Below are 19864 nucleotides of genomic sequence, written 5' to 3' on the forward strand. Positions count from 1 at the left end.
CGATCTAGCATAGGTCTGCAGTGTTGTCGTACACTTCCGGCGTAGATCTAACCGCCTTCAGTATAGATCCACTATTGCAGCATATCGAGCCTCCGAACCCCTGGTTTGTTCTGTTTCCGACCTGCGTGCCATTTTCTGACCTTTGTATCGCTACCATATTCTGGCTTACATGCCATCTTTCGGATCCATGCAACACCCCTCTTTGTGTCGTCAGATCTAACTCCTCGTCTGACTCACATTTATCTACTCTCCAGGTCATGACGATTTGATCAGCGTCACGACCAGCTCATCGATTTACTAGAGGGTGCCCCTTCAGGCCAAGGGTATGTTTTCCATGCTTATTCTCCATGTACTTTATTATTCTAGTGTTTATTTGGCTCCTTAAATATTTTTGGGACTTGCCTCAAGCATTGAGGTACTAAGGACCGGGTCAATCCGATCGTTGTCTGCAGATAACGTTAACCAGAGATCTTTTGACGACTTGGTCAACTTAGAAGATAACTCATCATACCCTCCCCTTCAAGTTATGACAACTCGATCAACATTCTAACCACATCATTTCGGTCGTTTCATCTTCTCAACTTTCAGATATGATTAGTACGTAGTTATTTAGTAGCTTTTACCACTATTTTAAAATAATTTTTGATAAATTTTAGATAATTTTGATTAAGTTAGTATTCTATTTTAATATGCTAATATTTAGAGTTTAAAATTCAGAAATTAAGTATAATATAATATATAATTATTACAATATCATTATAAAAAAAAATAGAACCGTCATTTGAGTTTTTATCCTTTTTTTTTTAATGAAAAAGCCTGCGACGTGCACGGGCCGATGGGGAACTTGCAGAGGCAGAGCACGCGTCGACGGTGCGTGCCAACCCAATCGCCTCGTGCCCTGCACCTCCCCCACATTTACCACAGAATCCCGCAGCCAAGACGTCCCTCAACCATGACCACTACCATATATCCAATTAATCCCCACTCGCAGATCATCCATTAGATCGACCCCCAACACTCGATCGCCATATATATATATATATATATACTGCCTTCCTTCTGGTCCACATCCCTCTCCGACGAACACAGATTTAATTAAACTGATTTTCTCTTTCACTTCCTTAGAATTTGGATTGAAGTTCCAAGACCCGCTGAAGCTATGCTAAGGCTACATATTTCTAGCTGTGGAATCAGCAGCAGCAGAGTGACAGCAACCGGTGGCAGGCGCCGTGGCGAGTTGGTGCTCAAAGTTTCGGGGTGGAAGTGCCCCGCAAGCACAAAGCAGAGCCGCTTTTGCTATGCCAGGGCCACCAAAGACGACGCTGGGGGCGGCAACGCCGGTGGCTTCGCAGAGCAGGGTTGGGACCCTGGCTTGGAGATCGAGGTCCCCTTCGAGCAGCGGCCCGTGAGTACTACTGTTGTCGCTCCAATCCACTGCAACATCAAAAAATCTCATAATTAATTACTAACAGGTTAATGAGTACGAAGCGTTGAAGGATGGCATGCTTTACTCATGGGGGGAGCTAACCGCTGCCGACTTTCTCTTGCGCATCGGAAGCTTATCGCTGCTTACGTTTACTGTCGTAGGAGCACCGATTGCAGCTTCAAGCTTTAGCCCTTCCAAGGTGCATGTACTGCTGAAACAAACCCTAATTCATAAATTAAACCTTTAAATTTTGTCCTAATTAAATGCTTTCTCTTTATAATTAATTAATTCATTCATGGCAGGAACCGCTGAAGTTTGTCCTTGCAGCTGGGATTGGCACTCTTCTCCTGGTGGCTTTAGTCCTGTTGCGGATTTATTTGGTATATAATTGCAGAATTCATTTGAGAAATCATGTTTTCTTATCATCTGAGACACATGGCACGGTAGGAGTGCTGTTACGAATATACACACACAGCTCTTCTTGCATTTCAAACAGGTTAGAAAGAAAGTTGTGAAATTTTTAAAAAACCTACTGGCTTTTAGATTTATTAAAGGGCGCACTTTCTATTTTAGCTTTCCCGTCAGCCGCTGGGCTGTTTTATGTTCTTTAAATGCAGCACTACAGTGGTTGGATATGAAAAAGATATTATTTATTTTTTTTAGGAAATCTGAAAAACTAGAAGCACTTTTTTAGGATTCCATGACTTAAATATATATACTGAATTACTGATGGATCGTGGATGTTTTCATGGGGCAGGGATGGAGTTATGTGGGCAACAGGCTGTTGTCAGCAGTGATACCCTATGAAGAAACTGGGTGGTATGATGGGCAAATCTGGGCCAAACCACCTGAGGTAAGTCATGATGGGAAAGAGTGTGTTTTGGAAGGAATATCTTAACGGCAATTTTTTTTAAAAAAAAAACACCCAAATTAATTACTAATTATCTGAATCATCAAAAAAAAAAAAAAACACACTCCTTTTTCAAATAAAATTAAATAAAATAAAAAAACGCCTCATCATATTTTATGTTTCGAAATTGCTCTAACTTAAAGACACTGATCATTTTTCATATACGAAAATATTATCAATTTGATCCATATTATTTAATGTTGATTAAAATCACTTTAAATAAGTTAAAATGACTATAAAAAGATTTAAATCTCTTAAAATGACCGCTACAACAATTGTAGTAGTATTTTTTTAATATATAAAAGTGATTTATATATTGATTTTTTGACCGAGTTAAATCAAGTTGTAGCAGTGATTACGTGGCTGCTAAAACAGTAGTAGCAAAAGGCCATTTTCGGTATGAAAAATATGATAGGGCACACTTGTAACTTTTTATTTTTGCCCATATCTTAATGAGAAATTGCAAAGCTATGAATATTTAGTTGTGACAAAACATATTCCAGTTACACTTTGAGAATTATTTAATGGTAGAGAAATTAAGTTTGTGGCATTTTCTTGTGCTAGGTACTGGCTCGTGATAGGCTCTTGGGATCTTATAAGGTATGTGGCCCTTATTCTCCTATTCATTTTTATGAGAAGGCAAATTCCTAATTAAGAAGAAAGAAATCTTCTACAGAGAAGAGCACATTTAAGGTTCAAAATATCATTTTTGTGATATTCTCTTTAGAAGTCCTTCAGCTAATTCCCTCTAGCTTCTTCCATCCAAGTAAACATCGAAGAGTCACCTTCTCCTTCTTATCTTTCTTAAGCATGTTTTTCGGAATTTATTTGGCAACAAAGTGGAGAAGAAAGTAAAGGAAGTTAAAGGAAAAAAATGAATAAGATTGATCTTGTTTCTTGTGGGGATTGAAAGTAGGAGGGATAGAAGATATAGGGAAGGTGGAAGTAATGAGGATGGACGAAGTTCAATTTTTCTATCATGTTTTTACTTAGAAGGGGGTTTATGCTGTTCTTCTTCTTCATTGATTCCTTCCTATCTTTGCTCGGGTGAAAGATAACAAAATTTTATTTCGGTAGTTAATCTGAGTTTTCTTGTAATTTTTTTTTTTTTGAGTAAATGAAACTCGAGTTATTCATGCTTCATTTAGCATTTTGTGGTCATCCCTCTCCTATATTTCCACCCAAACCATTCGTTACTTTGATAAGTCTTCGGCGACTTTAGTCTCGTAGATTAGTTATGGGTTCCTTTTAGAGGAGAAATGGTAAGATTAGTGAACACATAACGATTTATGATCTCCTTGTAGAACATGTGACAGGCATAGTTTGTGCAATGTGCATTGCTTTACCTTGCTACAAGCGAAGAGAATAATGCCAACATTGCTACGAGTGAGTGGGATGGCCGGGTCTAATAAGTGGACTAGGCTAAGTTGGGTTGGACAGGGTACTCGACCTAAATAGACATACTTGTCTTGTCGGCGGGTCAAGCGACTCGAACTGATACGATAAGCTGAGGAGCCTATCGAGCCACTTTGTGTTCCATGTAGTCCATCTATTTCTTTGCTCTCTGCTTTCCATATACTTGCACAAGCATTCTGTCTTTGCTAATCAAACTAACAGTCTTTTACCTCACCCATCAAGCAGGTAAAACCAGTAATCAAGTTGTTGAAGCAAACATTAGTCGGGACCGGAGTTTTGCTTGTCGGTGCCGTATCTTTGTTCATATTTGCTGCTCCAGCTGAAGACTTCCTGCATTCTGGTTTTGTGCCAAATTCACAGAGCAAACTGAATCTAAGGCAAGTTCTTGTCCTGGGAATAAATTCAAAGTGTGGGCTATAGTTCACTTTTGAACTGCTTGCTTGCCATTGGCATATGCAGAAAGGAAGAGCTGCTGAGGTTACCAATAGAGGTCAAAGACGACGATGACCTTGCGGCTGCGGCAGCTGAAGCAGCAGATGGAAGGCCAGTTTACTGCCGGGATCGCTTCTACCGTGCCTTAGCAGGAGGCCAATACTGCAAATGGGACGATTTGCTGAATTAGAAGAACAGATAAATTGTAGTTCCCAGAAGCATCATACTGCAAATATTGCATAGTAATTAAGCAGACGATATCGAAAATACCTTTGTTTTGCTGTGCATGGCCTTTTGACCCTGTTCCTGTTCTATTCTATTCTTGTCTGAATGCTAAGGAGATGACGCGCTGGCTCTGGTGAATGATTTGTTCACTGACATAAGACTTCTTTAGCTTAGAATGTAACCTTCTTCTGATCCTACATACAGTCAGACGATCCGACAAAACATTAATGTCTAAAAACTAGAGAAGGGATCCCTGGTAAGACCCTCCAACACTCAAGTCAATACACTTTCCGACGAGTGAACGAAGAAGAAGAATAGTAGTGGATATGCGTCAGAATAAAATGTAGATGATGGCAGTGACAAAGGAAACATGTATATAATGCCACAAGATTACTTACAAGTTATCAACAACCCACACAGCTAGAACATACACAATCATGCAGTTATATACATAGTACACGCGACTAGAATAGAAAGAGCATAACCACACAATATAATTGTATAATAAGCAACCCACACGACTGTACTAAAAACAAAGCGGAAGACATAGGAAAGTCACATCAATCAAAAAGATACAATGCATGTCAGCACGGCTTAAACACAATTGAATACCAAAATGATAAAATAGTCACATGACTGAACATCAATACAATGCCAATGCCATAAGAAAAATATGTAAGAAAACAAGAGCAAAATAAAGACCGCCTTCTAAAGTGACGTGAGACTGGCAGACAGGATACTCTAAGCGACTCCATAATCATCTACTTGCTACCTGAAAAAAAAAGACAATACACAGATACGGTGGTGAGTACGAGTCACTCGGCGAAAAATAGATAAGATAGTGCATGGTCTATATAAAATATGGAGATTAAAGTATACAGTCTCAGTAGGGAATAAAGAACATGATCATATATGGCATAATCAATGCACATAACCATAACTGATATAATGAATACACATATCCAATATGGAACCAACACATATAGTATAATGATCAGTAAACTCACCGGGGATCAGCAATAAATCTACTCGTAACACTTGAGTAATATAACCGACAACATATACATGTAAGATAAATGAACATGTATGAAGCATGACATCCATATGCAATAATCATATCTCAAGCAAGTACAACATATCACAATTACATGTAACTAATATCTACTAGATATGTATGCCAATATATCAAGGGATGCACCGTGCATCATATGTATATGCACATGCATGTATGCACCACTCCTGTACCCAGCTCACAACCACCACTATATCTGAGTGATCGAACTAGCAGGACTGTGACAACTGCTCGCGTCTCCAAGCTACTACTATATCAATGTGGCCGAGACGGACAGGATGCAGAGTAGCTATCTAGCTATATAACAACGAGGGTCACTATCTGCGTGACTCCATGCCACCACTACACAGAGTAGTCGAGCGACATGATAGGTTAAACTCCACTCCATACCACCACTCCTCCCGTGAGTGGCTGAATGGTCAGCTGAAAATGACTAACAACTAACTCATACCACAAGAGAACAATGATCGTCGACATGCAGTGCAATGATGAGTATGATGTAAATAATCATGATACAAAGCCAGTCATCATCAATGCAACAACTCCATCATCATAAATACCTCCAGATCCATCTAACACCTATATCTATAGGTATAGGTAAATTCATCTGGTGTCTACTAAACAATAAATATAATAAGTAGCAACATCAAACACATACACATCATACATGTACGCACCCTACAACGTAGATATAATTAACATAATACTTCCAATATCACACCAAACACATATGATCATCAACATAGATATTATTGACATGATAGCTCCAATAGTCATACCTGATACGTATGCACACAACCATGTAGGTATAATCAACAAAAAAAAAACCTCTAATAATCACACCAAACACATGCACATACAACGTAGGTATAATCAACATGATTCCTATAATAACACACATCAGACATGTGTATACACTATTAGATTTTGAGGGATGTCCTAAGACAATCGCCTTACAAGTTTTACTAAATATAGATTCACTATTTGAGTGTATATTATATATTTGATTATCTTAAATTCATTTACTGAATGTCCATAATACAATTCATAGCATGAGAGAAATTGTGATTGGATCACAACTAGTGATTATTTCTACATGTGTAATTATTAAAGTATTGGAATTTCTTTAGTCATCGAATTGATGCATTTAGACATCATCAATTCTGTAAGACTAGCACGAGTTATACTCATTGGTTCGCCAAGGAGCTATTTTCTCACTAGCTGGAGACATTAGGATGTTGAGAGTTAAACCTGGATTTATGGTAACTAGTTCATTGGAGTGACTTGCTGTAAAACTTTATATGATTATCTATATATATGGATATGTCTGTGAAGCTTTTACTGGAGCTCAAGTGCAAGTTTCCTTCAACTTGAGATATACAAATTATCTTGATCATGAAGACTTATACTTTGACATATTAAGTAAGCACCTCAGTGAGGTGTAGACATGGGATGATTGGGTATAAGTCAAAATGTCCGAAGATGTTTGGATAGCCCACAGAGGATTCACCATTCCTTGCGAGGAGACGTATACCCTATCGCCACTCATTTGGATTATTACTCAAAGTCTTTAGCTAAAGCATCATATGGTAAGAGTATGAGACTATTAGACATATATATGAGTAATTTAAATCCGTAGAAACGATGATGTATTACTTGGGCTAGGTGTGACGTAGTCAGTTTAGTGGGACAACACATAGACCATGTCCTGAACCAAGTGAGTATAAGATGAGTGACAGGAACAAGACATGACTCACTACAATTGTTGAAGGGTTTAGAATTAGTTCTAAGTGTTAGGACCAAAAGTAGCTAGAGGGGGGGGGGGTGAATAGCTCGTCGCGTGCTCGTCGCTCGGTGTGGCTTGTTTCTTCAAGGATATGCAGCGGAAATTACAGAAACAATCACACACGCTAACAAAGTTGGTTTACTTGGTATCCACCTCACAAGAGGTGACTAATCCAAGGATCCACACCACGCACACACCCTCCACTATGAATAACACTCCTTTATGGTAACTACCAAAGGCGGAGAAGCCCTACAACACTCTCAATACAAGAAGAAGAAAGGGAAATACAAGTTAAGCAAAAGCTTACAAGATATGCAGTAAAAACCCTAACCCTAACTTCTTCCTCTTGCAATAGATCCGCCTCTTGACTTGGAAAGCCTCCAAGAACCTTCAAGAACTGGCGATCACGTGCTTGTAGAGAGCTGTGGAGGAGCTGGAATGAGTCTGAGAAGAGCTCGTGAAGAGATGCCGAAGACCACGCATGCGGCTTTAAACCCGACGCAACGGTCCGGATCCCGATCGATTCGAATGTTCCGAATCGATGGGAGGCTTGGATCGATCCACGGATCGATCCGGAGCGCCTCGTTCGGAAAGGCTTGGATCGATCCACGGATCGATCCGGCGCTTATCGCTGAAGACTCGCCCGATCGATCGGCCGATCGATCGGGACCTCTGATCGATCCACGGATCGATCCGTGCTTCGTCCAGAAGAACTGGATCGATCCACCGATCGATCCACCGGATCGATCCACGGATCGATCCGAACTTGGTTTTGCCCAAACCAAGTCCCAAACCTCCTAACCAACATCCGGTCAACCTCGACCTATTGGTACATCATGCCTCGCATCCGGTCACTTTCTTGACCTGCTAGGACTCCCACCAAGTGTCCGTCAATCCCTTTGACCCACTTGGACTTTTACTGTCGTGCAAGTATCCGTCACTCCATTGACCTACTTGACTTCCACCGATGTCCGTCAACCTTGACCCATCTGGACTTCCTTCCTTGCCAAGTATCCAATCAATCCTTTGATCTACTTGGACTTCCCAACACCGGATGTCCGATCATCCTTGATCCATCCGGATTTCCTTGCCCCCGGCTTCACTCACCGTGACTTTCACCCAGCTTCACTCACTAGGGTTTTCCATCCGCCCAGCTTCACCACTAGGACTTTCCATCCGCCAGCTTCACCACTAGGACTTTCATCCGCCTAGCTTCACTCACTAGGACTTTCCATCCGCCTAGCTTCACTCACTAGGACTTTCCATCCGCCTAGCTTCACTCACTAGGACTTCCATCGCCTAGCTTCACTCACTAGGACTTTCCACCTCTGCCTCGCTTAGGACTTTCTATCCGCCTAGCTTCACTCACTAGGACTTCCCGCAAGCATCCGTCAACCTTGACCTACTTGACTCTTCTTCGATCAATATCTTATTGTCAAACATCTAAACCCAAACCAAGACTTAGCTTGGTTAACCAGGTCAACCTTGACCTGAGGGATGTTGCACCAACAATCTCCCCCTTTTTGATGTTTGACAATACCACAATAACACTTACAATCCCACATGTAAGTTAGGCTAATCCTATAGCCTCCTTCTTCATGCCACTAGGTAATGAACCCATAAATTAAGCTTTTCATTCTCCCCCTAAGAGGGCAAACTCCCTCTAGGTAATGAAAACCTAACTTACTTCCTTTCATTCTCCCCCTATTGGCACACATCAACCTGTCTTTGGACACACATCAACCTATGCTCCAATTTTGGGCACACTTCAACAACTCCATTTGTTGAAGACTCTCCCCCTGAAGAGTTGCTCATCGTGATCACAATTTCACTCATTGTGATCAACTTAATATCGAAGGTCCCATACCCTTCATTATCCTTAACTTCTCCCTCAATGTTGACAAATACCCAACCTTGAGCATTTTCAACCACTTGAGTTGGCACTTGAAATGATGAGGATATCCACTCCCCATTTTTCCCATTTCAAGTTTAAATGCTCAACCTTGAGCAAGTTCACAACAGAAGGTTAACCACCTTCCAAGGTTCATGAAAAATAATTTTCATGTCTTTAAAGAGTCCCTCCCCCTAAAGACATGGTTGAAACTTCTGTCATTGCACCAACAATGACTTGGAATCCCTAAACCTTTAGGAAACCCAGATTTAGAAGTTTTGAGGTTCAAATGTTCAAAATTTGAAACAAACCTCAACCTAAACTTCAACTTAGCCTTCCTTTACCATTCCATCCTTGTTGTCAACACGAAAACACCCTTTTTATGTATACAAATATATTTTTAAGGGTTTGGAATGAGTACCTAGACTAAAAATAGGTTCAAAGTGCTGAAATCAGGCTTTCCCAGCCAAAATCAGCAACTTGGATCGATTGGAGTTGGGTTCCAATCGATTGAACCTTTCTGAATCGATCCACTGATCGATTCAGACTACCTGGATCGATCGGCTGATCGATCCAGCGAGCTACTGCTCGCGAGATTTGCCTTCTGAATCGATCCATGGATCGATTCAGGCACTCCAATCGATCCATGGATCGATCGGAACTCTGATAGTTGCTGAAATTCCACTTCAGTCAACTTCAGAAACCCCTAGAAAATTCTACAAAAATCCAAAAATTATGAAATTTCGTGTAGACATTGTTTAGGGCATATATTATCAAGAAAAAATAGTTTTCTATGAAAATACATCATATTTTCAAAGATTGACACAAACTTGAAAACTTGCAAAAACTTTAGTGTTTTCTTTAAGTTTGTGTCTAACTATTCAATGGTGATTACTATCAAAAGATAGCCTTCACCAAGGTTTTCCAAAATCATTTTGAAAACTTTTTCAAACCAATATCCCACCATATTCCTTGGGCTTAATGCACATGACTTGTACATTAGCTTTCCCAATGATGGGAAAACACATATCTATGTGTTTTGATGAAACTAAAACTCAAAAGAATGCACTAAATCAGCATCTTGAGTTTTGTTCATCATCCTAACATCTCACTTGTATCTAATGTGCACTGAAACACATACAAGTCATCTTATAGGTCTTTGTGAGATGTAAGATTTTGGTTTTGCCCTATTCTAGGGATCATGCATATCTATCTAGGCATTTTGAGAGGTAGACATCCACAAAGGATGTTACTTGTTGATTTACTTGTTAAACAAATGTCACTTGTTTATTCCACTTGTTGTAAACAAATGCCACTTGTTTAACTAATGCCATATGTCCTTAATTTTTAAGGAAATAAACATAATGCATGATAATGTTATGGCATACATCAAAATAAAATAGCTTTCAAAAGAAAGATTTCTATAACTACATGATGTATGTATGGCATGACATGGTATTTTTGTATTTTTCATGATAAGTCATGAATGCAAAATACAAATAAGATAAAATATGATGTCATGGCATATTATGAGCAAACAATCATGGCAAGGTTTAGCATAAATAAAATATACCTAGATTACCTATCTAAGTATCGTTAATCTTAGCTAATCCTAAAACTTAAACCCTAGATTGCCCAAAGTGCTTCAAGAGAGTGCCAAAACCTAAATGGGCATTTCTAATTCTCTTGATTAATTTATGCCAATTGAAATTAAGCTTATCCTCAAATGTTGGCATATTCCATTTTTCCTCAAGAGTAATCACTTTTATATTAAGGCCCGGATTGCCTTAAATTTTCTAAGAACATACCAAAATCCCAACTTGGTAGTTCTTATGAATTTCCCAATATGTGCCTTTTAAGATTAAAATCAAATTTTCACCACTAGGCACATTTTACTCTTTCAAGGAGTAAATAATAGTCCCATTTCATTTTCAAAGGTTAACAAAAACCTTGAAAATGCTCCTTGAGTGTCAATTTCCTCAAAGTTGGGTTAACTACCCTTCTAATCGGAGTTGACACTCTCTAACCCATTTATGGGGTAGAGAAAATGCTCCTAGGAACCCAACACCTATTGGTGCTCCTTGGGTGCTCTAGGTACTCACTAGGGATAACTTCCCTAGATACCTTCCTAGTGACCTTGTTGGGCTTCTTAGAAGCCTTGGTCACATTTTCTAGGTCAACCCTAGGGATAGCCTCCCTTGTGACCTTGTTAGTGACTTTCTTAGACTTCTTAGAAGTCTTAGTCACTTTGGTTGCAAAAATACTCTTAGGGATGACTTCCCTAGTATTTTTGACTTGCCCACTAGACCTAGGGTTTGTTCCATAACTATATGGAACCCTATGATAACTAAGCACATCCTTCTTAGCCTTTGGTTTGTATCCCAAACCTCTATGGCTATTGGATGGCTTTGATTTTCCTAACCCTAAGTTATGCTCATTTTGCCTTAATAGGATATTTTCCATCCTTTTTAGGGTCTTTTCCATTTTATCAAGTCTTGACCTCAAGACTTGATTTTCTATCATTAAATCCTTAGATTTTGGGTTTTCATTAAGTCCATGAGCATTTTGGTTTCTAGGCTTGTATCTAAAACCCTTAGAATTATTGCCTAGATTTTTACCTACATTTCTAACCCTAAGAGTGGTAGTTTTAGCATGAAGAGCTACATGTTTTTCCTTAATGCTATCATGCTTCCTATGTTCATGGTAAATAGCATTGAAATGATATAAATTTGACCTAGCATGCTTTTTACCATAATGTAAAGGAGTAGGCTCAATAAAAGATACCTTCTTCTTTACCTTGGAGGCTCCCCCTTGACTGGTGCCTCCTTGAGCCTTGACCATCTTCTTCCCCTTGGGACATTGACTACGGTAATGTCCCTTTTGTTTGCACAAAAGCACACAATGTGCTCCTTGCTCTTCTTTGTTTCGGGATGGTCTCCTTGGGCTTCACCTTGCCCTTTTGTGCCACTTGGCCCTTCTTCTTGGCCAATTTAGGACACTTGCTCTTGTAGTGCCCACTTTCCCTACACTCAAAACATATTATATGATTTTTATTATTAATTGAAATATTTATACCTTTGCTTGTAGGGGTGGCACTTGTTTTGGATGTAGAAGCTTCTCCATTTGATTTTTCTTGACTTGTGGAGGTAGAAGCTTCTTCCTCCTCTTCTTCTCTTGACCCGGATGTAGAAGCTTCTCCTTCTTCTTGATCCGGTGTCACCAAGGATTGCTCCCCCTCAATCCTAGAGGTGGAGGCTTCATCATCTTGAATATGAAACAAGGAGTATGCTCCCTCCTTGTTCCCTTCGTTGCATTCCCTTGAGGATGAAGCTTCTTGGATTTCCTCTTCTTCGGAGGTTGAGCATCTCTCAACCTCGGAGTCCTCCTCTTGGTCTTGCTCCAAAGAGTCACCCTCTTTAGATACTTCTTGATTCGGTACAGTGGAGGGGATCTCTTCATGAAGCTTGGCCAATTTGCTCCATAAATCCTTTGCATCTTCAAATTCTCCAATTTTGCAAAGGATGGTGCTTGGCAATAGATTGACCAAAAGCTTGGTCACTTTGTTATTGGCCTCGCACCTTTGGACTAGCTCCGGGCTCCATTTGCTTTTCTTTAGAACTTTGCCCTTGGAATTTGTTGGAGCTTCGAAGCCTTCCGTAAGAGCAAACCATTGCTCTATCTCCATCATAAGAAAGTTTTCGATTCTTGATTTCCAAGAATCGAAGCTCGTGGAGGTGTATGGTGGAGCCACCCTCGTGTCAAATCCAAGTCCATCTTGGAATTGCATCTTGAAGTTGAGCTTGTGAATTCTTTGACTTTGATGAATTTGCTTCAACTTCTTCACCCTCTAGCTTTTCTTGTTACGCTTGACCCTTCCGGCGATGATTCCGGTGAAGAGCAGCCTCGCTCTGATACCACTTGTTAGGACCAAAAGTAGCTAGAGGGGGGGGTGAATAGCTCGTCGCGTGCTCGTCGCTCGGTGTGGCTTGTTTCTTCAAGGATATGCAGCGGAAATTACAGAAACAATCACACACGCTAACAAAGTTGGTTTACTTGGTATCCACCTCACAAGAGGTGACTAATCCAAGGATCCACACCACGCACACACCCTCCACTATGAATAACACTCCTTTATGGTAACTACCAAAGGCGGAGAAGCCCTACAACACTCTCAATACAAGAAGAAGAAAGGGAAATACAAGTTAAGCAAAAGCTTACAAGATATGCAGTAAAAACCCTAACCCTAACTTCTTCCTCTTGCAATAGATCCGCCTTGACTTGGAAAGCCTCCAAGAACCTTCAAGAACTGGCGATCACGTGCTTGTAGAGAGCGTGGAGGAGCCGGAATGAGTCCGAGTAAAGAGGTAGGTGTAGCCGAGCCAAGACACGCCGTCGCTGACGCTCGCCACGGTGCCGAGCGAGATTTCGGCGTTGAGCGAGTCGATGAGGCCGCCGATGAACTTGGACTCGATCCGGCGCTGCGTCAGAATGCGTCGATCGATCCACGGATCGATCCGGCCGCTATCGTATGCGGACGACCGGCACGACCAAAGATCTGGAGCACGTCGAGGATGGACAGGTCGACAAACTTGCCCGCGGACGAATCGGATCGATCCACCGATCGATCCACCGGATCGATCCACGGATCGATCCAACTTGGTTTTGCCCAAAACCAAGTCCCAAACCTCCCTAACCAACATCCGGTCAACCTTGACTGTTGGTACATCATGCCTCGTCCGGTCACTTTCTTGACCTGCTAGGACTCCCACCAGTGTCCGGTCAATCCTTTGACCCACTTGACTTTTACTGTACAAGTATCCGCCACCCATTGACCTACTTGACTTCCACCGATGTCCGGTCAACCTGACCCATCTCGACTTCCTTCCTGCCAAGTATCCAACAATCCTTTGACCTACTTGGACTTCCCAACACCAGATGTCCGATCATCCTTGATCCATCTGGATTTCCTTCCTTGCCTGGCTTCACTCACCAGGACTTTCACCTAGCTTCACTCACTAGGGTTTTCCATCTGCCTAGCTTCACTCACTAGGACTTTCCATCTGCCTAGCTTCACTCACTAGGACTTTCATCTGCCTAGCTTCACTCACTAGGACTTTCTATCTGCCTAGCTTCACTCACTAGGACTTTCCATCTGCCTAGCTTCACTCAGTCCTAGCTTCACTCACTAGGACTTTCCATCTGCCTAGCTTCACTCACTAGGACTTTCTATCTGCCTAGCTTCACTCACTAGGACTTCCCAGTCAAGTATCCGGTCAACCTTGACCTACTTGACTCTTCTTCGATCAATATCTTATTGTCAAACATCTAAACCCAAACCAAGACTTAGCTTGGTTAACCAGGTCAACCTTGACCTGAGGGATGTTGCACCAACACTAAGATCAACTATGATTTTTCGGCTAATTAGATATCATGATGTACTACTAGGTGCCACTCATAATCATTATATAATTAAATAGTTAATTATGGATGACCAAGATAAATTGGAAACCTATTGGGTTACACGCACTAATGAGTCTTTAAAAGACGTAAAATGAGTTAAAGAATAGGAATCTTAGATCAAGAAATAAATATTTGGTTAGACCATACATAAGATAAATATAGAAATATTTGTCATGATAAAAGTGTGGATGTGCTACATTTCTTATGATAGAGTTGAACCATATTTGGTTTAATCATGAATTAGTCATGAACCAACTTGGTTTTGTTATGAACCAAACCAAGGGGTTAATGTGCTAATTTTTGGTTAAGGGATAAGGGGTTAGATTTGGATTTTCTAATCCAATTCATTAAAGAAGATTATATATAGATGTAATTGGGAGAGAATTAGATACAAGTTTTATTATTTGATTGATTGGGTTTTGGAAACCCCATCCTCCTCTCCCTCTCCTCTCTCTCCTGCCGCTAACAAGAGGATGCTCTCTCACGCATTAGGCTTAAACAGCGAGGGCAAGGTCTCCAGATGTTGTTTTAATTCCTCAAAAGCTTTGTTGCACTTGTCATCCCATTGAAACTTGGCAGCCCTTCTGAGTACCTTGAAGAAAGGGAGCGCCCGGTCTGCAGATCGGGATATGAACCTGGACAGCGCAGCTATTCTACCTACCAGCTTTTGTGCTTCCTTCAGATTCCTAGGCGCCTGCATGTCGCGAAGGACTTGAACCTTCTCCGGGTTGGCTTCGATTCCTTGTTCAGTAACGAGATACCCCAATAATTTTTCAGCTCGAGCTCCAAATAGACACTTCAATGGATTTAATTTCAACCCATAATGCTGCAGTGTGCCACAAGTTTCTTCTATATCAGAAATCAAATTTATTGCTAAGGTGAATTTGATGAGGATGTCATCAACGTAGACCTCTACGTTCTACCCTATATGTTCTCAAAAGATCTTATCCATCATCCATTGATAAGTAGCTCTTATGTTGTGTAGACCAAATGACATAACTATATAACAGCAAGTATCGTCGGTTGTGATGAAACTGACCTTCTCCTGATCCTCCTGGGCGAGAGGGATCTGGTGGTATCCTTGATAAGCATCAAGGATATAGATCCTCTCTCAACCCGAGGTTGAATCCACCATCTGGTCGATCCTTGGTAGCGGGTAGTAGTCCTTAGGGCTAGCTCGGTTGAGGTCTCTGAAGTTGATGCAGGCTCTTCACTTATTATTAGGTTTGGATACTAGGACTACATTAGAGAGTCTGGATGGAAATTGTACCTCTTTAACGTGTCCTGCTTTCAAGAGCTGTCCATTTTAGCTCGGATGATCTTATTTTATTTGGTCGAGAAGTTCCGCTTCTTCTGCTTGACCGACCGAGAATCAGGCAGGAGGTGTAGCTTGTGCTCAGCTATTTCAGGCTTGACTCCCGGTAACTCCTCGAGGGACCAGACAAAGGCATCCCTATTGTGTGTCAAGCATTTAACCAAATCTGTCTTGATCTCAATCTACAGATTAGCTGATATGCGGGTGATGCTCTCCGGACGCTCTGGATAGAGCTGGACCTCCTCCCTGTTGGATCGTGAAAATCGATAGAGGGGGGGGGGGTGAATATCGATCGAAAACATTCGTAGAGTAAGCAGTGGAAAAGTAGAATCACAACGCTAACAATAATCGTTTTACTTGGTTCGGAGTCTTTGTCGACTCCTACTCCAAGGCCTGTACTCGTCGAGTGCTTTCGTTGGGCAATCCACTAGCAATTTGAAAATGATATTACAAATGAAAGTACAGAAATACTTAGAAGTAAAATACCGACAACAATTAAGTAAAGAGAAAGCAACACGTTGTCGGAGAAGCTTCGCAGCGTCGCAGAAGCACAATGCAGTAGAGCAAGCATTGGAAGACGTTGTAGTGAATTGTATTTTTCTCCAGGGCTCACCCTCCTTATATAGGAGGCTTCGGGCGCTTAGACTCTGACGTAGCCTAGCCAACCAGAGAGATCTACGTAGCAAAGCGACGAAGTGATATAATTTGTATTCCGGACGCTCGGACCCCTTCCGGGCGCTTGGACCCTATTTTTCAACAGCTTCAACTTCCTTCAAGAAAACGTTAGTCCGAAGCATAATGTAAATTATATTACTCTGCAAAATAAAGTATTAGCACAGTTATAATAATCAAACAAAGTATTAATTAAATTTCATCTCACCGAGACCGGAATCTAGTCAAGATCTCAACTTAGAGTTCCGAAATGGTTCTAAGTTGGATCAGCGCCTAAGTTTCCTTCCCGGGAGCGCATTCTCACAGTCACTTCCCTCCAGTGAATTACCTTAACTTACCTGCCAGACGTTCGGTCAGCCATTTGAGTCGTCTGGACTACATGCCAGCTATCTGGACAGCCCGTTGACCTAGCTGGACTTCGTGCTAGACATCCGGTCAGCCCGTCGACCTATCTAAACTTTGTGCCAGCTATCCGGTCGGCCCGTCGACCTTGCTGGGCTTCGTGCCAAACATTTGGTCGGCTCGTCGACCTATCTGGACTTCGTGCTAGCTATCCGATCGGTCCGTCGACCTAACTGGGCTTCTCCTCCATACTTGGTCAAAGCGTTAGATCACAATGAAACTAACTTAACCTACTTTGTCATTCATCGAAACCTGAGTTAGATCGTTAGTGCTAACCACACAAACACTCCCAAGGGATGATTTCCTCTACTATAGGTAGAGGCTCTTCTTGGATGATATAGATTCCGCCATCCTGGATTCTTTGACCCTTACGGGCCTCCACTTTCACCATGTCGATATAACACCTACGAGAGACCAGTTGCTCCCCTCTGACTTCCCCGACCTGGTCTCCCACAAGGAATTTAATCTTTTGATGGAAGGTGGAGACTACCGCCCGGAACTTGTGCAATGCCGGTCTTCCCAGGATGACGTTATAAGAGGATGGTGAATCCACCACGATAAAAGTGCTTCTTCACATCCTTACTAGGGGGTCGCTACCCAGAGATATGGCTAGCTTGATTTGGCCCATTGTTCTTATCTCATTGCAGGTGAACCCGTACAATGAAGTGGCTACGGGCTAGAGCTCACTGGCCTCGATTTGCAAGCCGAATGCATTCTTGAATAGCACATTGATAGAACTTCAGGTATCAACGAAAACCTTGGCCATGCGGTTGTTAGCTATGACAGCTTTGATTATTAGAGCATCATCATGTGGGAGCTCCAATCCCTCCAGGTCTTGCGACCCAAAACTGATCATGGGCTCAGCAGCTTGTTCCCGGCTGCATCCTACAACATATATCTCTAAGCGACGTTCATGAGATTTCCGAGCCCTAGCGGAATCTCCATCTGTGGACCCTCCAGAGATCATACATCTCTCAGATGACTGCATTTGCCCTGTTCTCCTCCTCCAGGGATTCCCCTAGTTCCTTACCCCGACCTGGCTGCTAGCTTCCCTGACCTGTATTTTTGGGCAGGGATTTACCTGACTGACCTACTATAGTAGGCTGGCTAGCCAGCAACCTCTGAAGCTTGGGTGCGATCTCAGGTGGAGGCAGGTCCAGTTCAGTTGTGCGCTGAGAGTCACAGGCGAATTGGACGCAATCCCCGGTAGCATGGGTGTGAGACCTGTGGTAAGTGCAATAGCGGGGTCCCCACTGACCGAGTCTTGGGGCTTAGACAACTTCTACTCGCTGAGCTTTCCTGGAGTCTTGACCGAGCAGGAATCCTGGTCGGGCATCCTTAGAGCGGGGAAAAGGCTGAGCTGGAGATTGGGGCGACCTTTTCTTCAACTTGTTGGCAGGGGCAGGCGCCTTGTCTGCTTTGCGCCGAGCTACCTAGGCATCTTCTACGTTGATATAGTTGGCTGCCCTCCCCAGTATCTCATCAAAGTTCCATACTAGCTTCAAGATAAGAGCCCGAAAGAACTCCCCCTCCACCAGACCATGGGAGAAGGTGCTCATCAATATCTCTGAGGTAGTGGATAGGACATCCTGGGCTACCTGGTTGAAGCATTTGATATAGCTTCTCAAGGGCTTGGCAGACCCTTACTTGAGGGCAAAGAAATAATAGTCTGTCTTCTGATACTTCCTGCTACTAGTGAAATACCACAGGAAAATAGTTTTGAAGTCTTAGAAGCAGGTGATGAACCCGTTCGACAATCCATTGAACCATTTTGGTCCGAGCTAGACAGAGTGTTTAAGAACACTCGACACTTGATGACGTTGCTTTATTAGTGCAGCAGCGCAGTGTTCTAAAATTTTTGGAGGTGATCCTTCGGGTCCTTGCTACCATCATACTCTCCAATAGCTGGAGGCTTGTACCCCTTCGGTAGTTTTTCCTTGAGTACCCTTAGAGAGAAGGGAACTTGCTCCTCAGGCACATCTCTGAGGACCATGGCTTTCCCCTTCTTTGAATCTCTAGGCGGGGAGCTCTCAGCCATGGAGGCCTGTGGTTGCTCTTTCTTATTATAACAGTCTAGACCCTTGTTGTAAAAGTCCGGGCAGGGCTCTCGATAGAAGGCTTGAGGGAAATCCTCGGGCTGCTTTATTTTAGATCCTCTATCTGAGACACGGGTTGGGTCCTTGGAAACTGCGGGCATCTTGTGTAGGTGTGAAGCGATGGTATGTTTTCCAGAAGTCACCTGCCTCTTGGCCTCCTTGAACAATTCATATTCTCCTGTTGTCATGGTGACGTTGATTCTTCTGGTATCCTCCATCTTCACGCTCCAGAACAGGCAAAGGAAGTTCCCACAGACGATGCCAAATTGATCTTGTCCAGAATCTGAGTCAGACGGAGGCCAACTGAGGTCTCGTCGGTGTTGATGGAGAGTCAACCCAGATACACCTGGCGTATGTGCACCAGAAAACAGACTCCCCACGTGGGACTGAAGGATGACGATGACCTAATCGGCGGTACTTAGGCTCTGCACACACTCAGACAGGCACATGGAACGTTAGAGACCCGAATCCAAGAAAAAAGTCTCCGACGTAGGCCCTCCAACACTCAAGTCAGGTACTTTTTCCCCAGAAGAACAATATACGAAGGAAAAAGAAATGTAGGAGACGAGTACAAATGTGCGGTAGAGCGTACCTGTACCAAGGAGAGGACCTCCCTTTTTATATGACACTGCGTATCTCTAAACCTGACTACTGTCAGAAAATGTCAGGTGTTAGGGTCTGTCGAGTGATAGAGGACATGTGGCACCCTCTTATGGATTGAGAGAAGGTTCTATTCGCAGATGATAGCAGACCACTGGAAT

At 42.3% G+C, this 19864-nt stretch overlaps 1 protein-coding gene across 1 annotated transcript; it reads left to right on the plus strand.

Moving 5' to 3' along the window:
• Nucleotides 1-1012: 1012 nt before the first annotated feature.
• Nucleotides 1013-4469, plus strand: LOC122006150 (protein CONSERVED IN THE GREEN LINEAGE AND DIATOMS 27, chloroplastic-like). The gene is made up of 7 exons (XM_042561526.1): nt 1013-1405; nt 1473-1625; nt 1729-1806; nt 2184-2279; nt 2901-2936; nt 3978-4129; nt 4212-4469. The coding sequence occupies exons 1-7, from the start codon at nt 1160-1162 to the stop codon at nt 4372-4374; spliced, it is 924 nt and encodes a 307-aa protein (XP_042417460.1). The 5' UTR covers nt 1013-1159; the 3' UTR covers nt 4375-4469.
• Nucleotides 4470-19864: the final 15395 nt, after the last annotated feature.

This window comes from Zingiber officinale, chromosome 7B (genome assembly GCF_018446385.1).
Source record: "Zingiber officinale cultivar Zhangliang chromosome 7B, Zo_v1.1, whole genome shotgun sequence".
In the NCBI taxonomy this organism is placed as follows: Eukaryota; Viridiplantae; Streptophyta; class Magnoliopsida; order Zingiberales; family Zingiberaceae; genus Zingiber; species Zingiber officinale.

Bases quoted from the DNA above. Each gene is read 5' to 3' on its own strand.
- LOC122006150 (XM_042561526.1), top strand. From the start codon at position 1,160: ATGCTAAGGCTACATATTTCTAGCTGTGGAATCAGCAGCAGCAGAGTG. The intron at 1,626-1,728 runs GTGCATGTACTG...CATTCATGGCAG, and splicing joins CAAGCTTTAGCCCTTCCAAG to GAACCGCTGAAGTTTGTCCT. The intron at 2,280-2,900 runs GTAAGTCATGAT...TTCTTGTGCTAG, and splicing joins TCTGGGCCAAACCACCTGAG to GTACTGGCTCGTGATAGGCT.